This window comes from Nyctibius grandis, chromosome 29 (genome assembly GCF_013368605.1).
Source record: "Nyctibius grandis isolate bNycGra1 chromosome 29, bNycGra1.pri, whole genome shotgun sequence".
In the NCBI taxonomy this organism is placed as follows: Eukaryota; Metazoa; Chordata; class Aves; order Nyctibiiformes; family Nyctibiidae; genus Nyctibius; species Nyctibius grandis.
In genome coordinates, this window is record NC_090686.1 from 3,789,577 (window position 1) to 3,811,689 (window position 22,113).

Below are 22,113 nucleotides of genomic sequence, written 5' to 3' on the forward strand. Positions count from 1 at the left end.
AGTTGTGAGCCTTTTTAAACTAATAAGTGAGGCCTGTATCCTGTACGGGACATAAGGGAGGTGAAGCACTGGTACAGCTTCACCTGGAAGGGGGCTCTTCCAGGGCCACAGCACTCGTACTGCTGCCATTGCCATGGAAACTAGTCCATACTCCTGAAACCGTAGTTAATCATCTTAGAAAATCATGGCATTTACTGCAAAAGTGTTGAAACCAGAATTTCCCAGACTAGCCTAAGATTCACTCAGGTTATGCAAAAAATGTGAGCTTGTTCACCCATGACAATAACTAATAAAATAAACCAACTGTTTTGATCACAAGCAGGAAAATGGAGAGTAATCAGCTCTCGCTTCTTTTCTCCAGGTATTCATGTCGGTTTGCCTAAGATCCTGCGCTTGGATTCTCACTGATAGCTCTTTGCCTGTTAAATAGAGCCTTTCCCACTAGGCTGGTGGGACTTATTTGGCTGTAAGGATTTGTTTGTGTTGATCAGGAGGCGAGGTGAGGGCCTCAGAGTTGGTGTGTCTCGACATGGCTTCTGCAGCAGTGTGCAGTCAGCCAGCACTTCCATAAAACTTCAAGTTCCTTGGCTGAAAGTTGCTGTAAATGTGAAATTGCCATTTGTAACATGAATGTATTGTTTTCCCTCACAAGGTTCTTGAAAGAGCATTGAGCTAACTGCTTAAGTCAAAAATGTTAAGAATCTCTACCCCATACTGTATTTTTATGCAAAGTAGAACAACAGGTCATAATTTCTAAATTTGAAATATATCTAAAAACATGCCTCTTACTTTATTGAAGATAGCTAACAGATTGCCACAGATTTTTAAATTTTGTTTTCTTTTTGGATTGATTTTGTTGAGGTTTTATTCTTCTTTTTTGAAACTATCTCAGAAAGATCTCTCAGACTTTCAGGAACAGGGGAGGAATGATAGGAAGAAACCCCACAAAGTGTTGTTTGCTTTGATTTCATTATGTTGTTTTAGTTACTTAATTTACAATTTTTTTCTTCTTTATTTATTGCACTTTGATAGGATGAAGCTACAGTACCAAAGTGGTTAGTCAAATTTTAATTTACATTGAAGTTCATCATGACTTTAGGAGAACAGAAGAAAGAAAACCTACGTCCAATTTTAATATAAAGATTGAGCTGTGTCTTTGAGAGTTGTAGTAGCAGAAAAGTTAAGGCATGAAAACTTAAAAATTGTTAATCACAGTGAAGAAAGTAAATTGAGATTGTATTCCCCAGTGTCCAAAAGTGTAGTAACTTTAGGTTTCTGTCAACAGAAAACAATTTATGTCTTGGGACATCTGACAGTTCGTGACAGAAGACCTGTATTAAGACTCTAGAAAGAGCTAACAGTAACTGGTAGCTTCTTTGGAAAATTGCTCTATCACATCCCGTTACTGAGGCCTTGGTAGAGAGGGTGACAAGCTTCAAGGAATTTTTCTCACTGGCAGTTTGCAGCAGCCACTAGGTGACAACGTTGATCCAGTTTCAGAGCTGTCTGTCTGACAAAGCTGTTACTGAAGTTAAAGGAATCTCTTCAGGGGCTCTGAGGTTCTGTTATGCACAATGTGTGTTCTTTACGGACTGCAGTTGCCCGTTTCCTTCAGGTTGTAATTGCTGCTGGTTTAGTTTTAGTCTTTCCGATAATTCAGCTTTTGGTAAGTGTATCTGAAAATGAACTTATCAGGTTTTGCAGTTGCCTTGCAAACTCAGGAAGTCAAACGTACCCTTGCTTCTAAGCGCTCTACTGGCTTGAAGGCAACCTTTTATGGTGTGGTGATTGCCACGTTCTTCCACTGCTTTGTACTACTGCTGATGGGAATGGGTTGCAAAGGTAGATTTTATACAGATGTGTCAGGTTTCATAGTCCTTCTGCGTGGTCATAAGAGGCAATACATGAATCCTAGCCAAAAAGTAAATTATTAATGTCAGAAGCAAAAACCTTCTGACCCCTAAAGAGACAAGAAAAAAATGATTCAAGGAGGAAACGGGAGCCTGTAATCCATCCCTGCTGACCCTTCCTTCCCTATAGATCAAGGCCATTTAAGAAAGGGCTTTGCATGATTTTTTTTTTCCCCAGACTAAGATGAATGTTCTGGATTTCCTTAGCCCTGTTTCTTAATACTCTTCAGAGGGAAGAGATCTCGATCCACTTCTCCCAGAGAATGTACTTGTGTAAAACGGTGCCATTCAACTTTAATAACTATAGGTTGTTAAAGGACTGGATGCTTAATGGTCAAACAAGAAAGTCATAAGTAAAGCCAAATGAAATCTGAATGAACTTCTGTCAGGTACCTCAGATTTCTTTTGCCTAAAATGAACTTAGCATGTCAGTCAGTCGCTGTGTGCCTGCTAAAATGACATCAGTGCTGCTGCCCACGGGCAATCGTTCGGATAAACTGAGACTGTGCCGCTGGGGAAGGCATTCTGAGAGGGTATGTCAGGGAGCAAATTGCCCCTGGGAGGGAGTTCAGTATGAACAGCAGCCATGTGGCCATTATGCAACTAAAGCAATTTGTTGTCACACACCCATTATTGAGCATAATCTAAATTTAACTGGAGTCAATGTAATAGCAAAATATTTACATGGGTTCTAGCAACAGACTCTAAGCACTTTTGAAAATTGTTTTGTGTAGTGCTCTGAAGAGAAAAAGCATTAAGATAAACAGCATTACTAAGATAAACTTAGCATTACTAAGCATTATAATAAACTTAGCACTGTCAAAGGAATCATTAGATAGGAATTGTTAATTTTTCAGTGTAGTCATTTCATCTTTTGGCAGTCAAAAGTAAAATCATGTAATTCAGGTATTAATCATAACATCAAGTGTATGGACCTTAAAAGTTCAAGAACAGCAGCAGTATTGTGAAGCCTCAAATTCTATTTTAATAATTCCCAGACCAGTGCATTTACACATAAAACCAGTATGAGAATGTATGTATATTGGCTAATTCGTTTGCCTTAAAAAATACAAGTGTGGTAGCTTAGACCAATTAGCAAGCTTGTCTCACTGCCATATATTTTGTATGTTCAATTAATATTTAGTTCTTACAATATATGTTTACTAGTTCAATAATAAAAGAAATTTGCTGTTCAGCTGGGGGATTTTCTGTTTGTTACTAGTCCTGTCAGGCTATGAATATTCTTGGTCTTTTGCTGTTTGAAACTTTTTCTTGGATGAGTTATTCTAGCAGCTATTAGTGCAGTTCCACATCTGGTCAGTGCAAGCAGTAGCTGTGCAACTAAGGTGGAAAATTACTGTCGTTATGTGACATGTATCTTATGAAACAGCTGGAGTTTGACTTAACAGGAAAAAATATTTTACTTTGTATTACTCATTTTCTGCATACTTAAATACTTTGAACTGGGGCTGAGGCCTGGACACTATATCTGAATCCTTCTATGCACAGCTGCTTGGCAAAATGGTAAATACAGTCCAAGCTCGTTAACTTTGCAATGTATTTTATTACTAACAACAAAGCTGTACTTAGTCTTTGGTATGAATTTAGTGTGAACTAATGTTATGTGGGTTGCCAAACAGGCCTTAGGATAGGCAAGGTTTACAGTCAAAATCCTCTCAGGTTAGATATGAATGTGAGACCATGGAGATAGATTACTGCAAATTCAGAACTACTTCTAACAATTACTTACATTTAAGAGAAGACCCTCAGAACAGGAAAATGCCGTGTATCCATCTCATGGAGCTACCCAGAGCTCCCGGGGAGGACTGGACTGTTACTCAAAGCATGTGAGTTACTCTAGGATGAAAGAGAAAACTGTTTTCAGATGCTTCCTCCTTGCTTTGTGGAAAAAGAGGTGTTGAGTACACTTAGATCTCATTCCTTTAACCTTCATCTGCAGAATGTGGGGTTTGAAACACGAGGAATGTATATTCTCAAAATACCAACAGCTTTAGAACATGGGGGCAAAAATCAAGCAAATTCAGTGAATCCACAGCATGTGGAATGTATTTTTTACTGTAAATATGTAATTTTACTCTAAATAAACATCACTTCTAAAATAACTTACATCACAGACATGCACTTGCTCTTCTCTTTTGCAAACTGCCACTTGTGCCAAGGCAGAACGACGTGAGCTGGCTCCATTCTCAGAGCCAGGTAGTTACATACGCTGTCACGGTGCTGAGCCCGAAGTAATGAGCCCGTCCTGTCAGCGTGGCTTGTAGCAATGCTGCTGGCCGTTGTCCAGCCACCTGTCCTCTGAGTGCAGGAGAAAGGTGTGTATTTTTCATTAAAAAAAAAAAAAAAGGAAAAAAAAGACAGCGTATCAGTTGTCCATGGAAATACCACTGTTTTCTCTGCCTGCTTTCCTGCTTAGCTCCACCCTTCGCATCCAGGGTTCTCTGCCCTTTGTGCAGTTCCTCCCCAGGTTTCTCTGCTCTTACCATGGCTTCTGAGGAGCACCACTGGGTCCCAGTGGGGTGGCTCTGAGTTTTGAGATGGAGTTTTTACTCCATCACGCTCATAATGTGATGGAGTAAAATAATCACGTTATTTTATATGAAACGGCAACTGTTTGTTGTCATTTATTCACTTATAAGGATATTAATCACCAGTGGATATAATTATATCCCAGTCATGAGCAAGGGATTAGAAGATTTTTAGTCTATTACATAACATCTGTATAATCTACTCTATTTCATGCCAAAACCTCTTCCTTAGTGATTTATAGTTGTGAACAAGAGTCCTGTAAATAAATGTGCAACTTTCAAGAAAGGAATTGTGTCGATGGATAATCTGGTAGCCTGCAATTGAATTTACTGCTCAAAGACGTTCATAAATAAATGAAAACGGAAAAACAACTAGATACAGTTTGATTTTTGTTTAAAAATGAAATAATTGTCTCATCTAGCAATGATAAAATTAGAAAAATTGTTCTATTCCATTTCCAAAACCTGCATTAAGGATCTTCAGCCACAACCCATGCAATATAAAAACCAAATTTTATTCTAAAATTAATTAGTTTTCCACTGGGTTTTGTTTGTTTGTTTGTTTTTTCCAGATTTTGAAACATTAGGGAACTTAAAATAGGGCTACAGTGCAGACTGGTTTTCTTTCCTAGCTTCACCAAAAATAACTGCAAACAGCTTACTGATAAACCCAATGGAAGCAGGTTCCTCCTTTTCAGAGTGGATGTAGGGACAGCACTGGAGGATAATAATCCGTTCTGTCCAAGACTATGTGTGACTCATTGTTTTGATGATGATCTTTGTGATGATAAACAAACAGTAAGGGCAGAAAGGCAATACAAAATAATTCAAGCGTTAGCACTAGAGAATATAAAATTTAGTTTCTTGAGAATTAACTGTAAGTCATCTTATGAGGTAATATTACCCAGGGAAGTGGTGTAAGTATACTTGTATACAGCCAAGTACTGAATGTTACCTGCCACGTGATGAGACCCTGTTACAAGCGATCCAGGCCTCCAATGCTATGAGAATCCAATATTCATGCTATTTCAATTGCACATCCATACCCTGTATGGGCATCAATGCCTTTTTCTTTCACATTCTGCCAGAGGGCCATGTGAGACGCTTACACCTGGTGATTTTCACCTCTCTGGTTCAGGCTGAAATCCTGCACTGTGTGCCCTTTAATAAGGATCTTGTATTTTTTATTACACTCAAATTTCAGGCACCAGTCACTTAAATATATTGCACTTTCTTTAGCGGAGTTACCTTGTTGTTCTAAAGATTTTTTCCCAGTTGATTTAGTGAATTAATGGAAAAGAGAAAAAAATCCAAAGACATTAGAAACCAACTGCCAAAAGGTGAAAACATGAACCCATGCCAATGCATGCCATGGATGCAAGATGCTGTGACATTGAATTTGGGGGAACTGGGAAACTTGGGAGTCAAATGTGGTAAGACCTGTCGAAATAAAAATTCTCCATGTTTCAGCTGTGAATGGGCATTACACGTTCCAAACCCAGGAAGAGTCTGCCTCTGCCTTCAGCAGCATTTGCAGTAGTTTGGCTGCGGGATGCAATCGTAAGGTCACAACAAAGTGCCTAGTTTCTAAGCCTCCCTTTAGGTTTATTCACATAAGCATTGGTAGCTATTTTCTAAACAACGCTGTACATTTATTAGTGTCAAATGTTAAAAAAAAAAAAGAAAAAAGCAGCAGGCCTCTCTGATGCATGAACTCAAACAGTCAATCTGGAATAAAACATAACTGCAGATCCCAGACAGAAAGAAAGCATTAAGCTAAACAGAAGCTGTTCAGATTGAACTGCCCGTTGTGCTTCAATGTTAATAAAATCTTGAGCATTTAAAGAAAAAAGGTGATTCACCTGCCTTTCTATTTAATAGATGAAGCTCACAAATATATTCCATGTTAACTGAATTGCAGTTTACACAAATCTATTCTGTGTATTACAATAAACTGTTGAAAAGTAATTTTTTATTCTTGCTCAGTAATTCTGACTATGACTACTTGTCTTGCTAAATATTAAATCAAAAGTCATAACTTAATTGCAATTCATCCCAGCAGTTGTACCTATGTTACCAAAGAATACACCCCACTTTCTAAAAATATTTCATTTGCTGTAAGTTCTCAGAGAATGTGAAAAGAGATATATTCACTGGTTTACACTCTTGCAGGCATGATATAGCAACACTTCCTGGGATCTTTACAAACCCCTCTGGGAACACTCTCTGCATGTTTCATTTAGATAGATGACGTATCTTCCTCTCTTTGCATGCTGTTAGCAACTGCAGCATTATTTGTGCAATTTGGTGGAGTATGTGGCTTAAGCATGACATAGTGGCCTTACCAGATAACTGTTTGAGTGGTGCTCTCGAGCCTTTAGTTAGCAGCTCCAGCTTTCCCCTTTTCAGAGTTCTTTCAGATAAAAGCCAAATGGTTCAGAAGTGATAAATACAATGCTGTTTTAGTGGAATGTGAAATACTACCATGGAAGTCATTCCCTCTTCTTTCCTCTTGTGAGGTCAGAAAACATGTTCTCTCAAATACTGGTTTTTGGTTTTTTTCTGTAGTCTCTGCATCCTATTTAGTGTGTTGGTTGATATAAACAGAAATGTTTGCTAATTGCTCAGCTTTTCATGGCTGTACGATTAAAGCTATACAGTAAAGCAGTTTACTATTTTATCTACACTAGCAAACCTTCAAGATGACTGTGTTCCAATGCACAGTTATCACTTCATCGACTTCACCTGCATGGTGAACGTTATTTTGCTATAGGTCATGGTCTATAACCATTCAAATTCATTGGGTTGCATGGCCTGGGTTTTATGGCAGGACTGAAAATGCATATTGAGCTTTATAGGCGCAAAAGAGAATGATAAGCTTTTACTGCTAATGATTTATTTTATTTTGGGGAAACAAGAAATATCATTTAGGAAAGTCTCCAGGAGAGACTGCAGAGTGCATTTCTTCTGTGCTGTTCTGCATTAATACAAAATGCTGGTTGCCTTTTAAAAAATTGAAAAGCTGAGCGCAGAGAAAATATTATAAAATACCTAAGTGCGTACACCAGTGTTCCTATGTGTTTCTTTGAAATTCTCTCCTGCAGAGGTTTTTTATGTACAATAATATTTAATGAAGCCAGAGAAATTCTGAATGTTTGTGCTCACCTGATCGAAATGGGACATAAATGTGAAGACACAGTTTTACTCTGGTCTGTACTGGAGTGTGACACAGCCTTCCTAAGCCGTGCTGTTTCTGGTTATATGGTTCACTTCCTGCAGCAGGGATGCAACACTGTAGAAAGCAAATTCTGTGCTGCACTGTGAGTACTCACGGTGAAGAGCGTGATATGCAATTGGAGAAGGTAGAGTGAAATATTATTGCTGCTGTGGAGCGTGGGAGGGTGGCTCTAAGGATGTCCCTGTGACGCGCTGCCATTGTGGTCTCGCTTTTCCTACCAAGCCTGTTGGGACGCTGTGGCAGGGGTAACTCATTGCAAACTCACACAGCTTCCAAGTGAGAAAAGAACTGCTAAAATAGTACAAGTGGTGTTCATCTCCATGTGTTAAAAAGTGTAGGATTTGGGGACGTAAATCTTCTTGCTGTAAGAGCTGAAAACTCAGTGGAAAAATGCTAAGTTAAATGATTTTTTAAAAATTCAGAAACTGCTTTTCATACGAGTAGACAGCAGCTGAATGAAACTTGCCTGTCAATACATCACCAAGCTTATTTTTGAAAGGAGATTAAAACAAACTTGCCGATCTGAGGACTCAGACTTTGAGCCCTGGGATCTGTTTGTAGCATGTTCACCATTAAAACTAGCGTTGCTAGTGCATGTGCGTTTTTGTGGTAGAATAGTTTGATGTTTCTCTTCAAGCCAGTGGTAGTGAACAGCTCATTGTATCTTGTGGTTTTTGGAGGTGTGCCTCCCCAACAGTGAGCACCTAGAGTCGTATTGGCTTAGGTTTATTTGGCAGACCAGCTTTTTTGAGAATTTCAGAGCCCATGCTACTAAAATAAGTGTAATTATTGCTCCAGCAATTAAAATGAGGTCTCGCCAAAAGAACTCGAGACACTTGATTGGGAGAAGCCTCTTACAAACCCCCAGCTCGTTCCCAGTCAGCTGCCTCAAGGGCTTCATCCTCACAGGAGCTGGTGTTGCGCATCTGATGTTTGCAAGAGCGGACGCAGATACGTCTTCTAGCCAGAGTTTTAGATACAGAATATGACAGTCACAGTTCCAAGGGTTGTCAGACATTTTCACTTCCTCCAGGCTGCGCAAGCTGTCCAGGGCACCGGGAGGAACCGAGGTCAGGCTGTTGTTCTGTAGATAAAGCCTCTTGGTGCTAACGGGCAAAGCAGGCACTTCCGTCAGCTTCCTTGAGCTGCAGTCTACGTGCAAGCCCTTCATTTCTCCCAGTGACTTACAACTGCAGGAGGGAGGACAGACTTCAGTTTGGGCCGTGTGGAACAGCAATGATATGGCAAATCCCGCAACAGTGATGAATTCTGTCTTGTTCATGCTTCAGCTACCCAGAAAATAAGAACAATAGTCTGATAAGTATGATTCATTAGCATGTTTCTAAATGCAGAACAACAACACTGCTGTTTCTTTCTCAGGATTACTCATGAGGTTTACGTTTTTGGAAGAAAATCTTTAGCTTTCTGTATTTCCCACAGAGCCATTCCTTCTGACATTAAGTAGCCCAACTGCAACTGGGAGAGAGCACAGCGCTTCCATTTGTCTCTAGTTCATTGCTTTTCCTTCATAATTGTATAAAATATATTATTGTTCAAAGTTCTGGAACAGAGTATCACCAGGAGACAATGATAAAAACTAGATTAGTTTTAGCCAAAGATTTTGATTCCTTTTCTACGTCTTTATAGGTCTAGTGATAAAACTGTGTGTTGAAGTCAGTTTTCAAAATTGAGCTTGAGAGATTGAATAATTGTAAATGTCTGAAAATCTTTCTGAGACTATGAAGATTCTAATGAGGAAGTATGTATTTTTATGTGTCAAGAGTTCTTTTTTGCTGTTTGTAGCTTCATGCATCTCAGAACATACAGTTTAAGATTTAGATGAATAGAGAATTGGAAATTTTGCATATCTGCTACTGCTTGTCTTTTAGGGATTAAATAACCATGCTTTGGGCTAGCAGGTAATTATCCCTTTTGCTATGTCATTCCCACTTCTGTAGAGTGGCTCCCGCTAGACTTCCATCTCAGCCCTTTCTATTTGGCAGTTTAAAACCTCTTACACTATTCCTTTCCTGTGTTTCCTGCTGCTTCTTGGCATTTTAAAATACATAGCTAGCCTTAGGACCAGCTTGGAATTTGAAATACAAACTCCCTTGCACAGGTTGGGGAATTTCCAATCTTGAAACCGTGTTTCTTTATGATTTTAATACATCCCATAACTAATTTCCGTATTTCCCACAGAGCCCCAAATTTTCTTTTCTTTTTTTTTTTTCCCAATTCATTTGCAATAAGTCAGTATTGAAGCAAAAATATCTAACTGTATATTGCCCTAGATACTACTTGGAGATACTGTAAGAAGTGTTGGGGTTTTATACAGTATACACTTAAAGAAAATTCCTTTGTAACTGAAGAAGGTGGACACAGTTGTATAACTTTGTTTGCAGGCAAGCATTAGAAGCACATTGAGTATGATTTTAAAATTAGACTGGACAAAGCCTAGTAAATAGCAAGCAGGTAGAGCATACCTATGAACAACAATAAACACAGAGTAAAAGAGGTTTTTACATGCTGAGGTGATAAGGAGCTTAAATTGTTCTGATGTAGAATGGAATTTGAAAAAAAAAATTCTTCAAAATAATGTTTTCAAGTGTAGAGATATTTTAGAACTCAAAAAAAAAGTTTTTCCTCTTAAAAACTTAAAACAAGCTGAGACTATTCTTTTTCTCTAGGAAGTTTAATTTAATAAAGACTAAAATTGTAGGAAAAATGGATTGATTTTGTTTTAAATTGATTTGCTTCAGTTTATTTACAAGGATTATGTAGTTAGCTTTTCAAAATAAAGTTAGACAGCTTTACATTCCTGATCTAAATGCTACATTCCTATATTTCAAATTGGATTAATGTGACATAAAATTAGAAACTTTATCACAGAGAAGCTGAAATATTAATCTTAACACTCTCCTATGTCTTTGTTAGCAAGTAGTTAGTCTGAACATCTTTGGTCTGAATCTAGATACTCTTCTGTTATTTTTCAAGAAATCTACTAGAGCTGTTTTTTTCAAAGTAGACACCTTAACAGGACAGACTGTGTCATCTGACTAAAAAAAAAGTTAAGCAATATTTATAAAAAGATATCTTCTGATTTGATATATAAACAGTAAGAAATTCCAAATCAAATAGAAATAAGAACTGTGGCAAAAATGCAGAAAGGAAGAGTTGGTGAGATGCCTGACTGACACTTACCCTTGTTTATGCCCTCTTGATTCCTCTCCCTCTGCTTGGTAAAGTGTTGCAGTGCATAGAGCAACCAGAGCTGCCTTTTTAAGGAGTCAGTAAGGAAGTGTGTTAAAGAAGATGAGCTTTTTCCTGTGCATAATAGGAACCCGTTCCCGTTGGAAGATGCTATCTATGGTTGACGTGTCATGGCATATAGTGCTTGGGGTATTTTTGTATTTTCTGCAGACAAGAGGACATGCTTTTGAAATTTTTTTATTGCTAATATATTTTTCCCATTAAACCTGGCAATGTTTTGAAAACCTAAAATGACTCATCTGAAATCTAGTGGGTTTTTTGTGCAGCTGTAATAATTTACAGGTATAAAAGTTAGCTTGAGCTCCAGCTGCTGACACATGCAAGATACAAGGGAGCTAAAGTTAGCCCGTGAAATGGAGTTCTTCTGTTTTAGTCAAAGCCAGGTGTGTTTGATATCTGCCTTTCCACTGATGAAGTAAATAAAATTTGTAAAAACACACCATAACATTGAAGTAACTTCTGTTAGTCAGAGGAGATCAACTTATATTAGTCAGATGAGTTCTTTAAGGGATAGAGAAATATTAATGTCGTTACGTTGAAATAGCGGTGAAAAGTCACTCAAAATACAGTATTTCATTCTGGTCACCCATGTTCAAAAAAAGTTAAACCAACAAGTGAAAGGAAGGTTTCTTGTGAGGGTCAGGGATTTGGAGAGCCTATCTTATGCAAAGAGGCTGAGAGTGAGCTGTGCAGAAATACTTGAGCCAGAAAGACTCCAGCAGGTAGGTGCCCTTGACACAGCCTTGGATGTGGAGAAGGATACGTGTGTCTGGATCAATGGATTAATTCCCACTTTGTGGAATATGATTTCTTTGTAATATCCTAGTTTGGTTTGGAGCTGAGAAATGAATTCCAGAATGATCGGGGAAGGTGCAGTGGGGAAGGCTCACTGTCGTGGTTAGCATGGCTCCCCTTACTCAGCACGGCCTGGAGGACAGGGACAGCCTGGGGCACGTATATAGCCTGTCCTCCCAGTCTCGAGAGCTGTACAGAGCTCCAAAGAGGACTATGGTCCTGCAAATTTCTTCACACTCATTGCTGAAGAATACCCACTGGTGATAATAGCAATGTGACGTCTTGGAACATAACATGCTCTGTGTGTATTTGTCTGGAAAGCCAGTAACTCAGGATGATACAAGTTTATAACATACATGTATCTGTTCATCTAAATAAAGAATGCCATCTTTATGTAAAAGAAAAACAAAAATAAGATTTTGTTTTCACTTCTGTTTTTTTTGGTATGTGAAATTTTGGAATAGAATTGAAATAAGTTTTCCTTTGCTTTAGCTACCAAACATAAGCACTCTAGAATTAAGATAGCGGTTGGCATTTGGAAACCCAGTGTGTTGCAGCTCTGGTGTTTAATTCAGGCCAGTTCTTATTTAGTGTGTTGTTTTGGGGACAGGCTTTGAGCTGTGTTCTGCATTTGGAAATGAAACCCAGGTGAGTTTCAGCTATTGCAGATGGGCAGTAGAGCCCTGCTTCTGAGCTGTTGCTTCTTTATGACATGCTGTTCTTGGGGGGAAGGGAAATGTCTGACTTTTAAAATTATTCTGATAGCAATTCTTATTGTTTAATTCTTAATTATATTTAAAGTACTTTTCTTCATTAAGCTTAATCAATTAGCAGTAGCCTGAAGTTTGTTAGGAACTTCCTTAAGAAAATGACTTAATGTGCATCTCTGCTCTTTAGTATTTTAAAAGGTAATTTAGACAGCGCTGGAGGGAGAAGACAAAAATACTTCAAACCCTGTTTGAATTTTGATCTTTCCTATAAGATGAGGAAAGTGATTCCTCCCTTGTTGAAATGAATAGTTCATCTGCCTGTCAGATGTTCAACGGCTGGGCCTGTGAGTGGACTGCTAATAAAGTGGAGATCCTTCTGTCTTAGGGGTTGTTTCATTTTTATTTGAAAGTACTTCACTAGACCACAGATTCCATAAATGTCTGTCTTCCCTCATGCCTGTTCCCTGTAGCACACAATCTATGCCATATGTCTTGAGGAATGCTGCCACACAGAATAAAAATTTTCCTGTTGTATGGTGAAATCAAATGCTGCATCTTTTTGCATTGAAATGGATGCAAAATGTTCGGAATCCTCTGGAATCCAAACTCAAATTCTGTGTGCTACGGGTAATCCCACAAAGGTTGTCCTACGTTCCTCCAGCTGCTGTGTCACATGGGGCTGGAGAAGTAGCTGGTCAGGCTCAGTCCCTGAGTCTGTTACTTGTGCTGAGGACCGTGGGCCAGCTCTGTGTGGAGGTGAATGTATGCAGGGAGTGTCTGGCAGAAGCAAAGCTTAAAATACAAGGCATTTGCATTTTTGATTTTAGGGCTATAGCTTTTTGTAGGCCAAATGAGGATTCTTCACTTAAGAGGATTTATTAAGAGCCAATTTGAAAAAAAAAGTTATAATCTGCTGTAATCTTGTTAGAGTCTGAAAATATATTTTCCACAGAGTGAATTCGTTTGAACTTTTTGTGAATGAGAAAGGCTCTGTCTGCTCTCAGTGGAGAGGTATTTCTGAACAGTTGTGTTTTCTTTTGAGGCTTTGACTTTTCCAGTCAGTTCCATGGGTGCTGTGTCTGATTGCTTATATAGGGAGAAAAAAGGAGTTGAAGGGAGATTACTGCTTTCCTTGCAGTTAAGAATAAAAGCTGCAAGTTAAAGGTAAATGTGCAGATCAAACACACAACCTGCTAAGAAGAAATTCAGGCAGAATATGTCATTATTTTTACAGATGGCTTTAAGGAGTTATAGTCATTTGTTGCTGTCAATGACCGGTTCTTGACCTAGAAAGACAGAAGCCTTCCTCAAGCACTATTTCCATTTCCAGTGCTGACAAAACTTGCCACATCACATTGTGAATAGATGGCAAAGGTGCTTCTCATTTAAGTTTTATCACCTTGATTAAATCTGCTCTTTCATATTTTCAAATAGGTTGATGAGAACAGACTAACCAAAATATTTCTTTGTAATTGGATGTCAGCCACTGGTAATTAATGAATTATACAAATAAGCAAATAAGCAAAAAGAAGGAAAAAAAAAAGATGGATCATGAAATTCATTCACACATCAAGGAGTATTGCCTGCAGAAATGAATTAAAGAAAGTCTGTGGTTTCTCTCACATCAGTAGTTTTTGTTGCTCCAGGGCCAAAATATTCCTATTATCTACTGCACCCTTGAGAACTAGTCTGCTAAACCTTTTAGTATTTATACATGGGAAGACTCTGAATTTCATCCTGTCCATATTCTGCTTATTGTATTGTTTCCTGCTGCACATTTATTGTGGTTTTGCCTGATTTAATTTTGCCTCTGTCAAATCAAACGTCCCATTTCCTCAGAAGATTATTACACAGGCAGATAACTCTTGTCATTTAGGAAATTCTTCTCCTAAATTGTACTCCACCTATTTTATCAGATAATTCTTTCTCTTCCCACCCATTCTCATAAAGATTCTCCCTCCTTGCCGTTTTCACTGTTCAAAACTGTACCTGGTTGCTGTGCAATCATCAGCTATTGCCTATCATCTTTCCACTAGGTGGCATTCAAGTTATTTTTTTGTTAAAAGTTGAGCATACACCGAATCAACCTTTAGATATAATTTATCAATTCAAAATAATTGTCTGAAAGACCAAAATACTATATTTTTTAAGGATATTACCTTTTCCATAGCCTCCAAGATAAAAACGGAACAGATGTACAAAATGTGAGTGTTAAAGTGATCCATCTAAATCAGATAGCTGATCACGTTTGTGTTTTATGGAACTCTTAGGGTCTTGAGCCTGGTAATGGAAATAAATATTCATAGGCAATTTGGATTCAAGCTGTCCTCAGGAAAATATTAACACCGTTTATGCTCAGTTGTAACAATGATAGAGTGCACATGGGGAAGCTTCTAGAGAGAGAGTATCTAGCAGCGCCATTAAGAGCACCACCAAGGAGGTCTTCCCCACCACAAGACAGTGCCTTGGCCGTTCCCCGCGCTCCCGGTGCGGTGAGCGAGCTCTGGGCGCGCACCAGGAGCCCCGGCAGCCCGGCAGCGGTCAGCGCTGGCAGCGTTTGTGCTGGGTGTGTCATGAATGCGATGTTTGCACCTTGGTGGGAAGTGCTGAGCTTGGTCAAACGGAGGCAGCTATGCCCCTCTCTGCCTTGCTGGCTTTATTGAATTAAATAGTTTGCTCTAATGAAAAGTAATTAGTTTTCTAGTTCTTTATGCCCAGTCACTCAAAATACGATCCTGTGTTTCAGCCAATTAAAACACAACGCTGCATTTATGTGAGTGCTTTATTTAGGATCAGGATTGAGCTTTCAGAGCAAATCTCACGATCTCCATTTTCCATGCATTCATTTTAGATGAAACTAAACCGCAATATTCACTCTGGAAATACATCTGATTCGTTCCAGGTGCTGATGGAGGGTCAGTACTTGGGGCCAGCCTAAAGATAGTCCAAAATAGCACCTCCTCTCCTAGTATATACGGTTGGATGTGGTGTCCTCAGCTCCAGATTGTTTCACTGCCCTGATCCAGGTCCTTGGGCCATTCTGTTGACACAGACATTGCCAGTGTGAGAGCCAAAGAACTGTCTGTAACTGAACCTTGTTCGAATGCCCTGGTAACTATGCAGTCAAGCCTGCTAAAGGTATTTAAGTGTCTTTACCAGGTTGCTGCATAATAGCTGTAGTAGGATCGTAAAATGCATGAGATCAAGCAGCACTCTTGAGTGTTGTGGTGGTGTCCTTGTTTAGGGAGTTTGGTGAGAAACAAAGTCTGCCTTCAGCCCCATTAGCTAAAGTCTTGCTATCTTCTGCCTGAAGAGTTGGAAATGTTAAAGGTGGGGCATTGAACTTTATGGTCACACTGAACAGTTGTTCCTGGAAAGATCAATTAGATATTAATTAGTGTCTGATGTAAAAGACTATATTGGAAAAGCCCAAGTGATGAGTTTACCATGGTAATTCATTGTAGAATTTAACTCACTGTTCATAACTGGTAAGATGGTTAGTTTTTATGTTGCCCTTTATAAAGCTATGACTTCACGGTTTTTTGAAATAAAACAGTCAACCCTGGGTATGTTTTCAATAGTGAATTAATTTTTTCCAGACGTAAGCAGCGTTACTCTTTCCATACTAATATTGTATTTACACACCGTTTGTGTTGCTAAAACTTGCCGATGTGCCCAGTTACGTTCTTTGAGCCACAGTGAACAGCAGAAGGTTTTGCCCAGACTTCTGATGGCACAAGGAGAGCCACAGACAGTCACTGCAGACGGATCTAATCCGTTCTGCTGAATTCCTACTGCAAGCAGATGGAGTGTCAGGAGGGCACGCCCCAGCTAACCCATTTAACCCACTTAGAAGATGTCGTCAAAACTGCAGACTTCTCATGTGGTTGGGAGGACAGTCATGAACGACGCTCTCAAACTGTGTTACCACACGGTATTTGCTTTAGTATGTGAGATAACATTATTGCCAATCCCAATTTTCCAGTTCTTGCATTGCATCCCCAAACCCATGATATTTGCATTTTAAAGCAATATACTATGGTGAATTTTTTTTTTAAACTTTTTTTTAGTGGGCTTGGTGTTTTGAGCCATTAAAGTTTGCATTTTCCAAGTTCTGCTCATAGGCATTTAGGTCAGATATTGCTAATGAAAGCTGAGTCACCTCTAATCACATGCCTCCAAGTGTTGCGTTCTGAAGGAAATCTTTTATATAGTGTGACCCGTGATAAAATCACAAAAGCTGAAAATGCTGCTGTGCTAATCCTGTTATATCCTGTCACTGAATCCTAATATATGAACAGTTTGGAGAGCCAGTTTTATCAAGCTGGCAGATGAATTAATCATATCATCACATATGCCAGGGAATAAACAAGCAGTGTTCCTCTGAGGAAGACTGTAAATTCATTAAAAGATGCTGCAAGTCTCTTCCCACATAATCTAATTCTTTCTTCGCCCTCATTTGCTCTCTCTAGCTCAAACACAGTGTTGATGTCTGTACAGTGGAACTTCCTACATCTAATGGAGCTAGTTGGAGGTTATTTATAATTTATTTCCGCATCAGTTTTGATGAATCTTGGTGGTTCGATGTTGTTCTGCAATGACACTCATGGTGTCATTCTCTCCACACTGACAGGCACAGAACACCCGCAGTATCTCAGCCTCTAATAGGAAAAACCAGGGCCTGGGATGAGAGGAAAGCTCTGTCCTCTTTAGCCAACAGCTCTCCCTGAGTACGCATTGGAAATCAGTCAGCGTTTGCCTCATACCTTGGCTGGCTGCTTTCTGCAGGTCTAGCTGCAGCACCTTTATTTACAGAAGGTAAAGAACATCCTTCAGGTTTTATGACTACAGAAAATATGTCTACTTTACTTTTTTTTTTTTAAATGTGGAGTCCTCACATGAAATATTCTGAAATATTAGGTTCTTTCAGATAAAAGGATGAAGAAAGACAAACCCATGGGATTCCCCTTCCCATTAAGTCTTTGTCACTGGCTCCTTTCAGAAGGATTTTATACTTTTTACTGTTTAAGGGAGACTTTCATTATGATCTCAGTGTGTTAGTGAGGTCAGAGTGCTTGGCCTGAGATTGTGCTCCCGTGCTTTCCTTTTTGCCTTTACTGATTGTCTACATTCTTTTGGGTGTTTCTGTTTGTTTCTTAGTGAACCCAGTTATTTTTCCTTTCTTCTTCTCCAAACTCTGTGGCACTTCTGTGAAATCTCCCTGAATAAGACACAATTTATAGTAGTGAGGATCCCTTCCCAGACTATATAGCAAGTTGTATGTCTATATACTGCCTCCAGTTTAATCACTGTTGCTAGATTGCTGCAGCTGAACAGAGCTTTATTACAATTCTTACCTTTTTCTCAGTTTGCATGTCTGGCATTTGGGAAAAACGTGTCAAAATTCTATTAATTCATTCTTAATCTTGCTCTGAAAGTCAATATGATGAAGAAGAGTGTTTCGCTTCTGTGAATATTAACTGGGTAGAAATAACAGAGACAGTTCCTCACCTGTGGGACTTGCAGGTGCTAATTGAGATTACAGTTATCCATGCCATACCAAAGAAAAGGTGGGGAGGAGGTTATCCCACCCCTCTACAGCCAGGAGTATGATTAGAAAAATATGGAAAAAGAAACAATAAAAAGAGCTACTCAAGCTAGTGGACTAACACCCCAAGGTTTGGTTGTAGGGAGCAGTGCCCACGAGAACTCTGTAACCTAAGCACTTTCTTGAGCTTAATGTCATGTGCCAACCTCTGGCTGAAAGAGGGATTTCTGGAAGGGAAAAATAAACTAACTGCTAGGGCTTGGACCCAGGGCTTGAGTGGCCAGGGCTTTGCTGAATCACCTCCATATATATAGTCAGTAAACAGGTGTATTATTTTTAGGGAATGGGTGAAAAAATGGTACGTTTCCGGTGGGTTGAGAAAAATATGACTCCATTAATTTCCAGAGTTCCAAAATTACATTTTTTTCCTGATGTGTCAAGCAGGGCCATCAAACCCTTGTGTTTGAAAACACTTGTTCAAGAAGCTTCTTATTTTGACTGTGATTAATAGTGGAATAAAAGAACATACAGAGCAGTCAGCAGTTTTACTCAGAGCAAAGTTCCTGGCGGATATAAATTGAACATCTGAGGAAAGAAGCACAGATGCTCATTCTCAATTCAGTGAAGACTGAGATTTTCTCAGCCTTCAGGATACTGGATACAACTAATAAATAGTGCAGATGTCAACTTATTTTTAGGCTTTTATTGTTTCTGAGGAAGTCTGTAAACTGAAATTCAGTACCTGTCTTTTTTGTTCAGAGTCAGCACATAGAGTCGAGTCTTGAAGAGGGTGAAGATATCTGTGACTGAACAAATATTCTTGAGATTCATCTTTGAAAGGTTTTAAAGGTCTTGCTGGGGTGTTGGTTTGATGTGAATTTTCATGAGTACAGAGTTGCTAACAGCATTTTTCATTTACATGAAAAAGCCCCAAGGGCGCAATGCTTAAAATACAATGAAAGGTCTGGGCGCTGCTTCATACAGTACAAAAATAACAGCAATGTCATTGCACAACCGCTGCAGGAGATCAGACGAGTGTGTAAAGCTGCTGGCGTGATCTGACTGTGGCCAAGGCTTATGTGGTGGTCTTTGGCACTGTGGCAAAGGGAGGCGCATGCGTAGCTAACACCACATTCCTCACAGCTTTGACAGGCAGTTAGCCATGCTGTTCATCACACGCCAATGCCAAGGAGTCACTCAAACCCCATTTAGACCCTTAAGTGTATTGCAGATATATTGGTAGCAAACATAATTTCTTTTTCTTTGGCAAACCAGAGTGGACACGTAATATGCTGGTCTTGTTTGCACTTGAACCTGCTCAGAAGCAGCTACTCCTGACAAATTCCGCACGTGGACAGATGCTGCAATAAGTGTCTGTTTCCTTTACTTTAAACCAAAAGCATTCAGTAAAGCTGAACAAGAAAAAGGCATCTTATACCAAAATAATAGCCACATGCAGGAGCAGTTACATCTTATGAACCAGAGCAAGTTATCTGTACTTAACAGGGGAGAAAAGGGAAGTTGAACAGCTTATCTCTCTGCAGTGTTTTTCTCTAAAAGCCTTTCTTTCTGCCTGCTCCAGGTCTTCCTGTCAGCACTTTGCTGCTACTAGAGATAGACAGATGTATGCTCTTCACCACTTAGTTTTTCTCTTTCACCCTGCCATCTCTTCCACATATTCCAACTCCAGTATTTCCAATACAGACATGCAATATGCAAATGTATCCTGCAGGTGTCCTGTTGGGGGGAGGAAGCATAGTTTGTGTGGATTAATAACCTGATTCGGTCTTTATGTGGTTATGTGGTTCCATTCTTTTAAGTGTTCATTTTGTGAGAGTGTGTCTGTAAAAGTTGTACAGAAAACTCAGCCATGGTTTAGAGCCCTGTGAAAGCCCATTGCTCGGCGTATATTCTAAAGCATATCTAACTCACAGTCAACAAAGATGCATTCGACCTATGGCTATATATGAACCCCAATATACCACAGCTTGAGATTTGGTATTTTGTATGTGGTAGCTTTCCTCAAAAACCTCTGCTTGCCCAGAGCACAAGCCAAAAAATCCATCTGCTGTTATTTTCACATTAGAGTTAAGCGGGCAAAAGAAACATGCCATTGAATGAGCTTTCTCTAATGTAATTTCAACAGCATGAACTATATTTGCGTTGAGAGCTTTTTGAGTAGAAGCTAAGGATTGACTCCTGTCTTTGAAATCTTCCTATTCTTGCCCAGTTTAGCTAACCTAGACTGAGGCAGTTCACCTTGCAAAGTAAGGTCGGGACCAAAAGATAGCTGTGTGGGAGCTAGTCTGCGGGTTAGCTACTAATGATAATATTGATGGTAGTGAGTCCAAAGCTCACAATTTACTTTAAGGAAAAAAAGGCAGAAAAGAAGGACTTTCTCTGTAGTATTTTAAAGCCTGCGTGCAGCTTCTCTCCTCATGTGGGAAGGGTTGACTGGCTTAGCCAGCCCTACAACCTGAATGCCATGGAAGCCGTAATGCCGTGAAGAATTGAGAATGTCCTAACTGCTTCTCTAGGGAAATAAAATCAGATGATAGAGGATTATTGAGGTAGTCAGTTAAGTGATGTTGCTGGCATTCACCACTGAGTCCAGGACGCACAGCTCTCTGACTAGGAGTATGTTTTGCACTAGGCTTTTGAAATAGGTATAAATCTTTTGGCTTTTGATATTTCACCCACCAGACTGTCTCAGACTGCTGAAATAAGTGCATAGAATATGAGCAGGAGTAATCTCATCTGTCTGAAAAGCAAACAAAATAAACTCTCCTCCACACCTTGATTTTGGCAATACCTCTGACAAAAACCGACATAAGTGTTTTACCCATCTCTTCAGCCAAAAATCTGTAACAAGGGCTCAGTCCCTTCTGCCGTTTTAAACCATTGATGCCGGTGTTGCAAGTCTCAAGCAAGTTCCTTCCAACTCTTTAAATTCTTCATGTGCTATTGTTTTCAGGCTAGAGGTGATTTTTCTTTATGCATAAAGAGCTAGGGAAAAAAAGAAAGGAAATAAGGCTAAAAATAATTTCCAGATCCTGGGCTAAAACTGGAGAAAGTGAAAAGAAGAGATACTATGTTTGATCAGACTGTGCTAGCAGGTAAAATGTAAGTATATACCTACTACTCTAATATAAAAATTCTCAGGGATCTTTTTACTATTCTTTAGTTCTGCATTATGTTTTTAATTCAAAACCAGATTGTCTGGGTGAAGAAACACAAGCTCTTCCCCTTACACCTCTTTTATTTTTTTTTTTCCCCACTAGCTTCCGTAGTGACCAAAAATTTTTACTCTTAACTGTTTCTTCATAGAATCATAGATCACAGAGTGGTTTGGGTTGGAAGGGACCTTAGAGACCATCTAGTTCCAACCCCCTGCCACGGGCAGGGACACCTTCCATTAGACCAGGTTGCTCCAAGCCCCATCCAGCCTGGCCTTGAACACTGCCAGGGAGGGGGCAGCCACAGCTTCTCTGGGCAACCTGGGCCAGGGTCTCACCACCCTCACAGGAAAGAATTTCTTCCTAATATCTAATATAAATCTCCCCTCTTTCAGTTTAAAACCATTCCCCCTCGTCCTGTCACTCCATGCCCTTGTAAAAAGCCCCTCTCCAGCTTTCCTGGAGGCCCTTCAGGTACTGGAAGGTGCTGGAAGGTCTCCCCAGACCCTTCTCTTCTCCAGGCTGAAAAGCCCCAACTTCTTGAAGCCTTACATCCTCTGTCTGGCTGAGTTTATTTACTTTTGAATTTTACTTTTTGTTTACGGCATTTAAGAACTATATTCTCAAGCACCACCTTCTGAAACACTGTTGCTACTTTTTTCCAAAGCCATTTTCAGTAAAGTCACAAAGGAAGGGTGAGTGTTTGCTCCCTTCTGATACTTTTGGAGTTCTAGGTTATCATTTGTAAAATGCTTCAGCATAGGGATGCTTGTATTAATTAACATTAATAGACTGTTCTTCTCCTCAAAAAATAATTCAGAACGCTTTTTTCAAAAGGAAATGCTTACTTTCATGTCACCATGTTTCATATCTAAAATGAGAAACCACTAACAGCCCTAATTTTCAGGAACGGCTGA

The 22,113-nt window shown here is 39.4% G+C and overlaps 1 protein-coding gene across 2 annotated transcripts; it reads right to left on the bottom strand.

The window, feature by feature from the left end:
• Window positions 1-4,062: 4,062 nt before the first annotated feature.
• Window positions 4,063-10,943, bottom strand: GP9 (glycoprotein IX platelet). 2 transcript variants are annotated; one of them, XR_011049826.1, is made up of 3 exons: window positions 10,899-10,943; window positions 7,625-8,986; window positions 4,063-4,229 (listed from the first exon to the last, which is right to left on the bottom strand). XR_011049826.1 is itself a non-coding variant. In XM_068419990.1 (2 exons), the coding sequence occupies exon 2, from the start codon at window positions 8,977-8,979 to the stop codon at window positions 8,353-8,355; it is 627 nt and encodes a 208-aa protein (XP_068276091.1). In that variant the 5' UTR covers window positions 8,980-8,986; window positions 10,899-10,943; the 3' UTR covers window positions 7,189-8,352. The 2 variants fall into 2 exon arrangements, 1 of the variants encoding a protein (XP_068276091.1); XM_068419990.1 differs by lacking the exon at window positions 4,063-4,229 and having other exon boundaries at window positions 7,189-8,986.
• Between the last annotated feature and the right edge of the window lie 11,170 nt (window positions 10,944-22,113).

Excerpts from the sequence above, each read along its gene's own strand:
- GP9 (XM_068419990.1), bottom strand. The coding sequence starts at position 8,979 with ATGAACAAGACAGAATTCATCACTGTTGCGGGATTTGCCATATCATTG.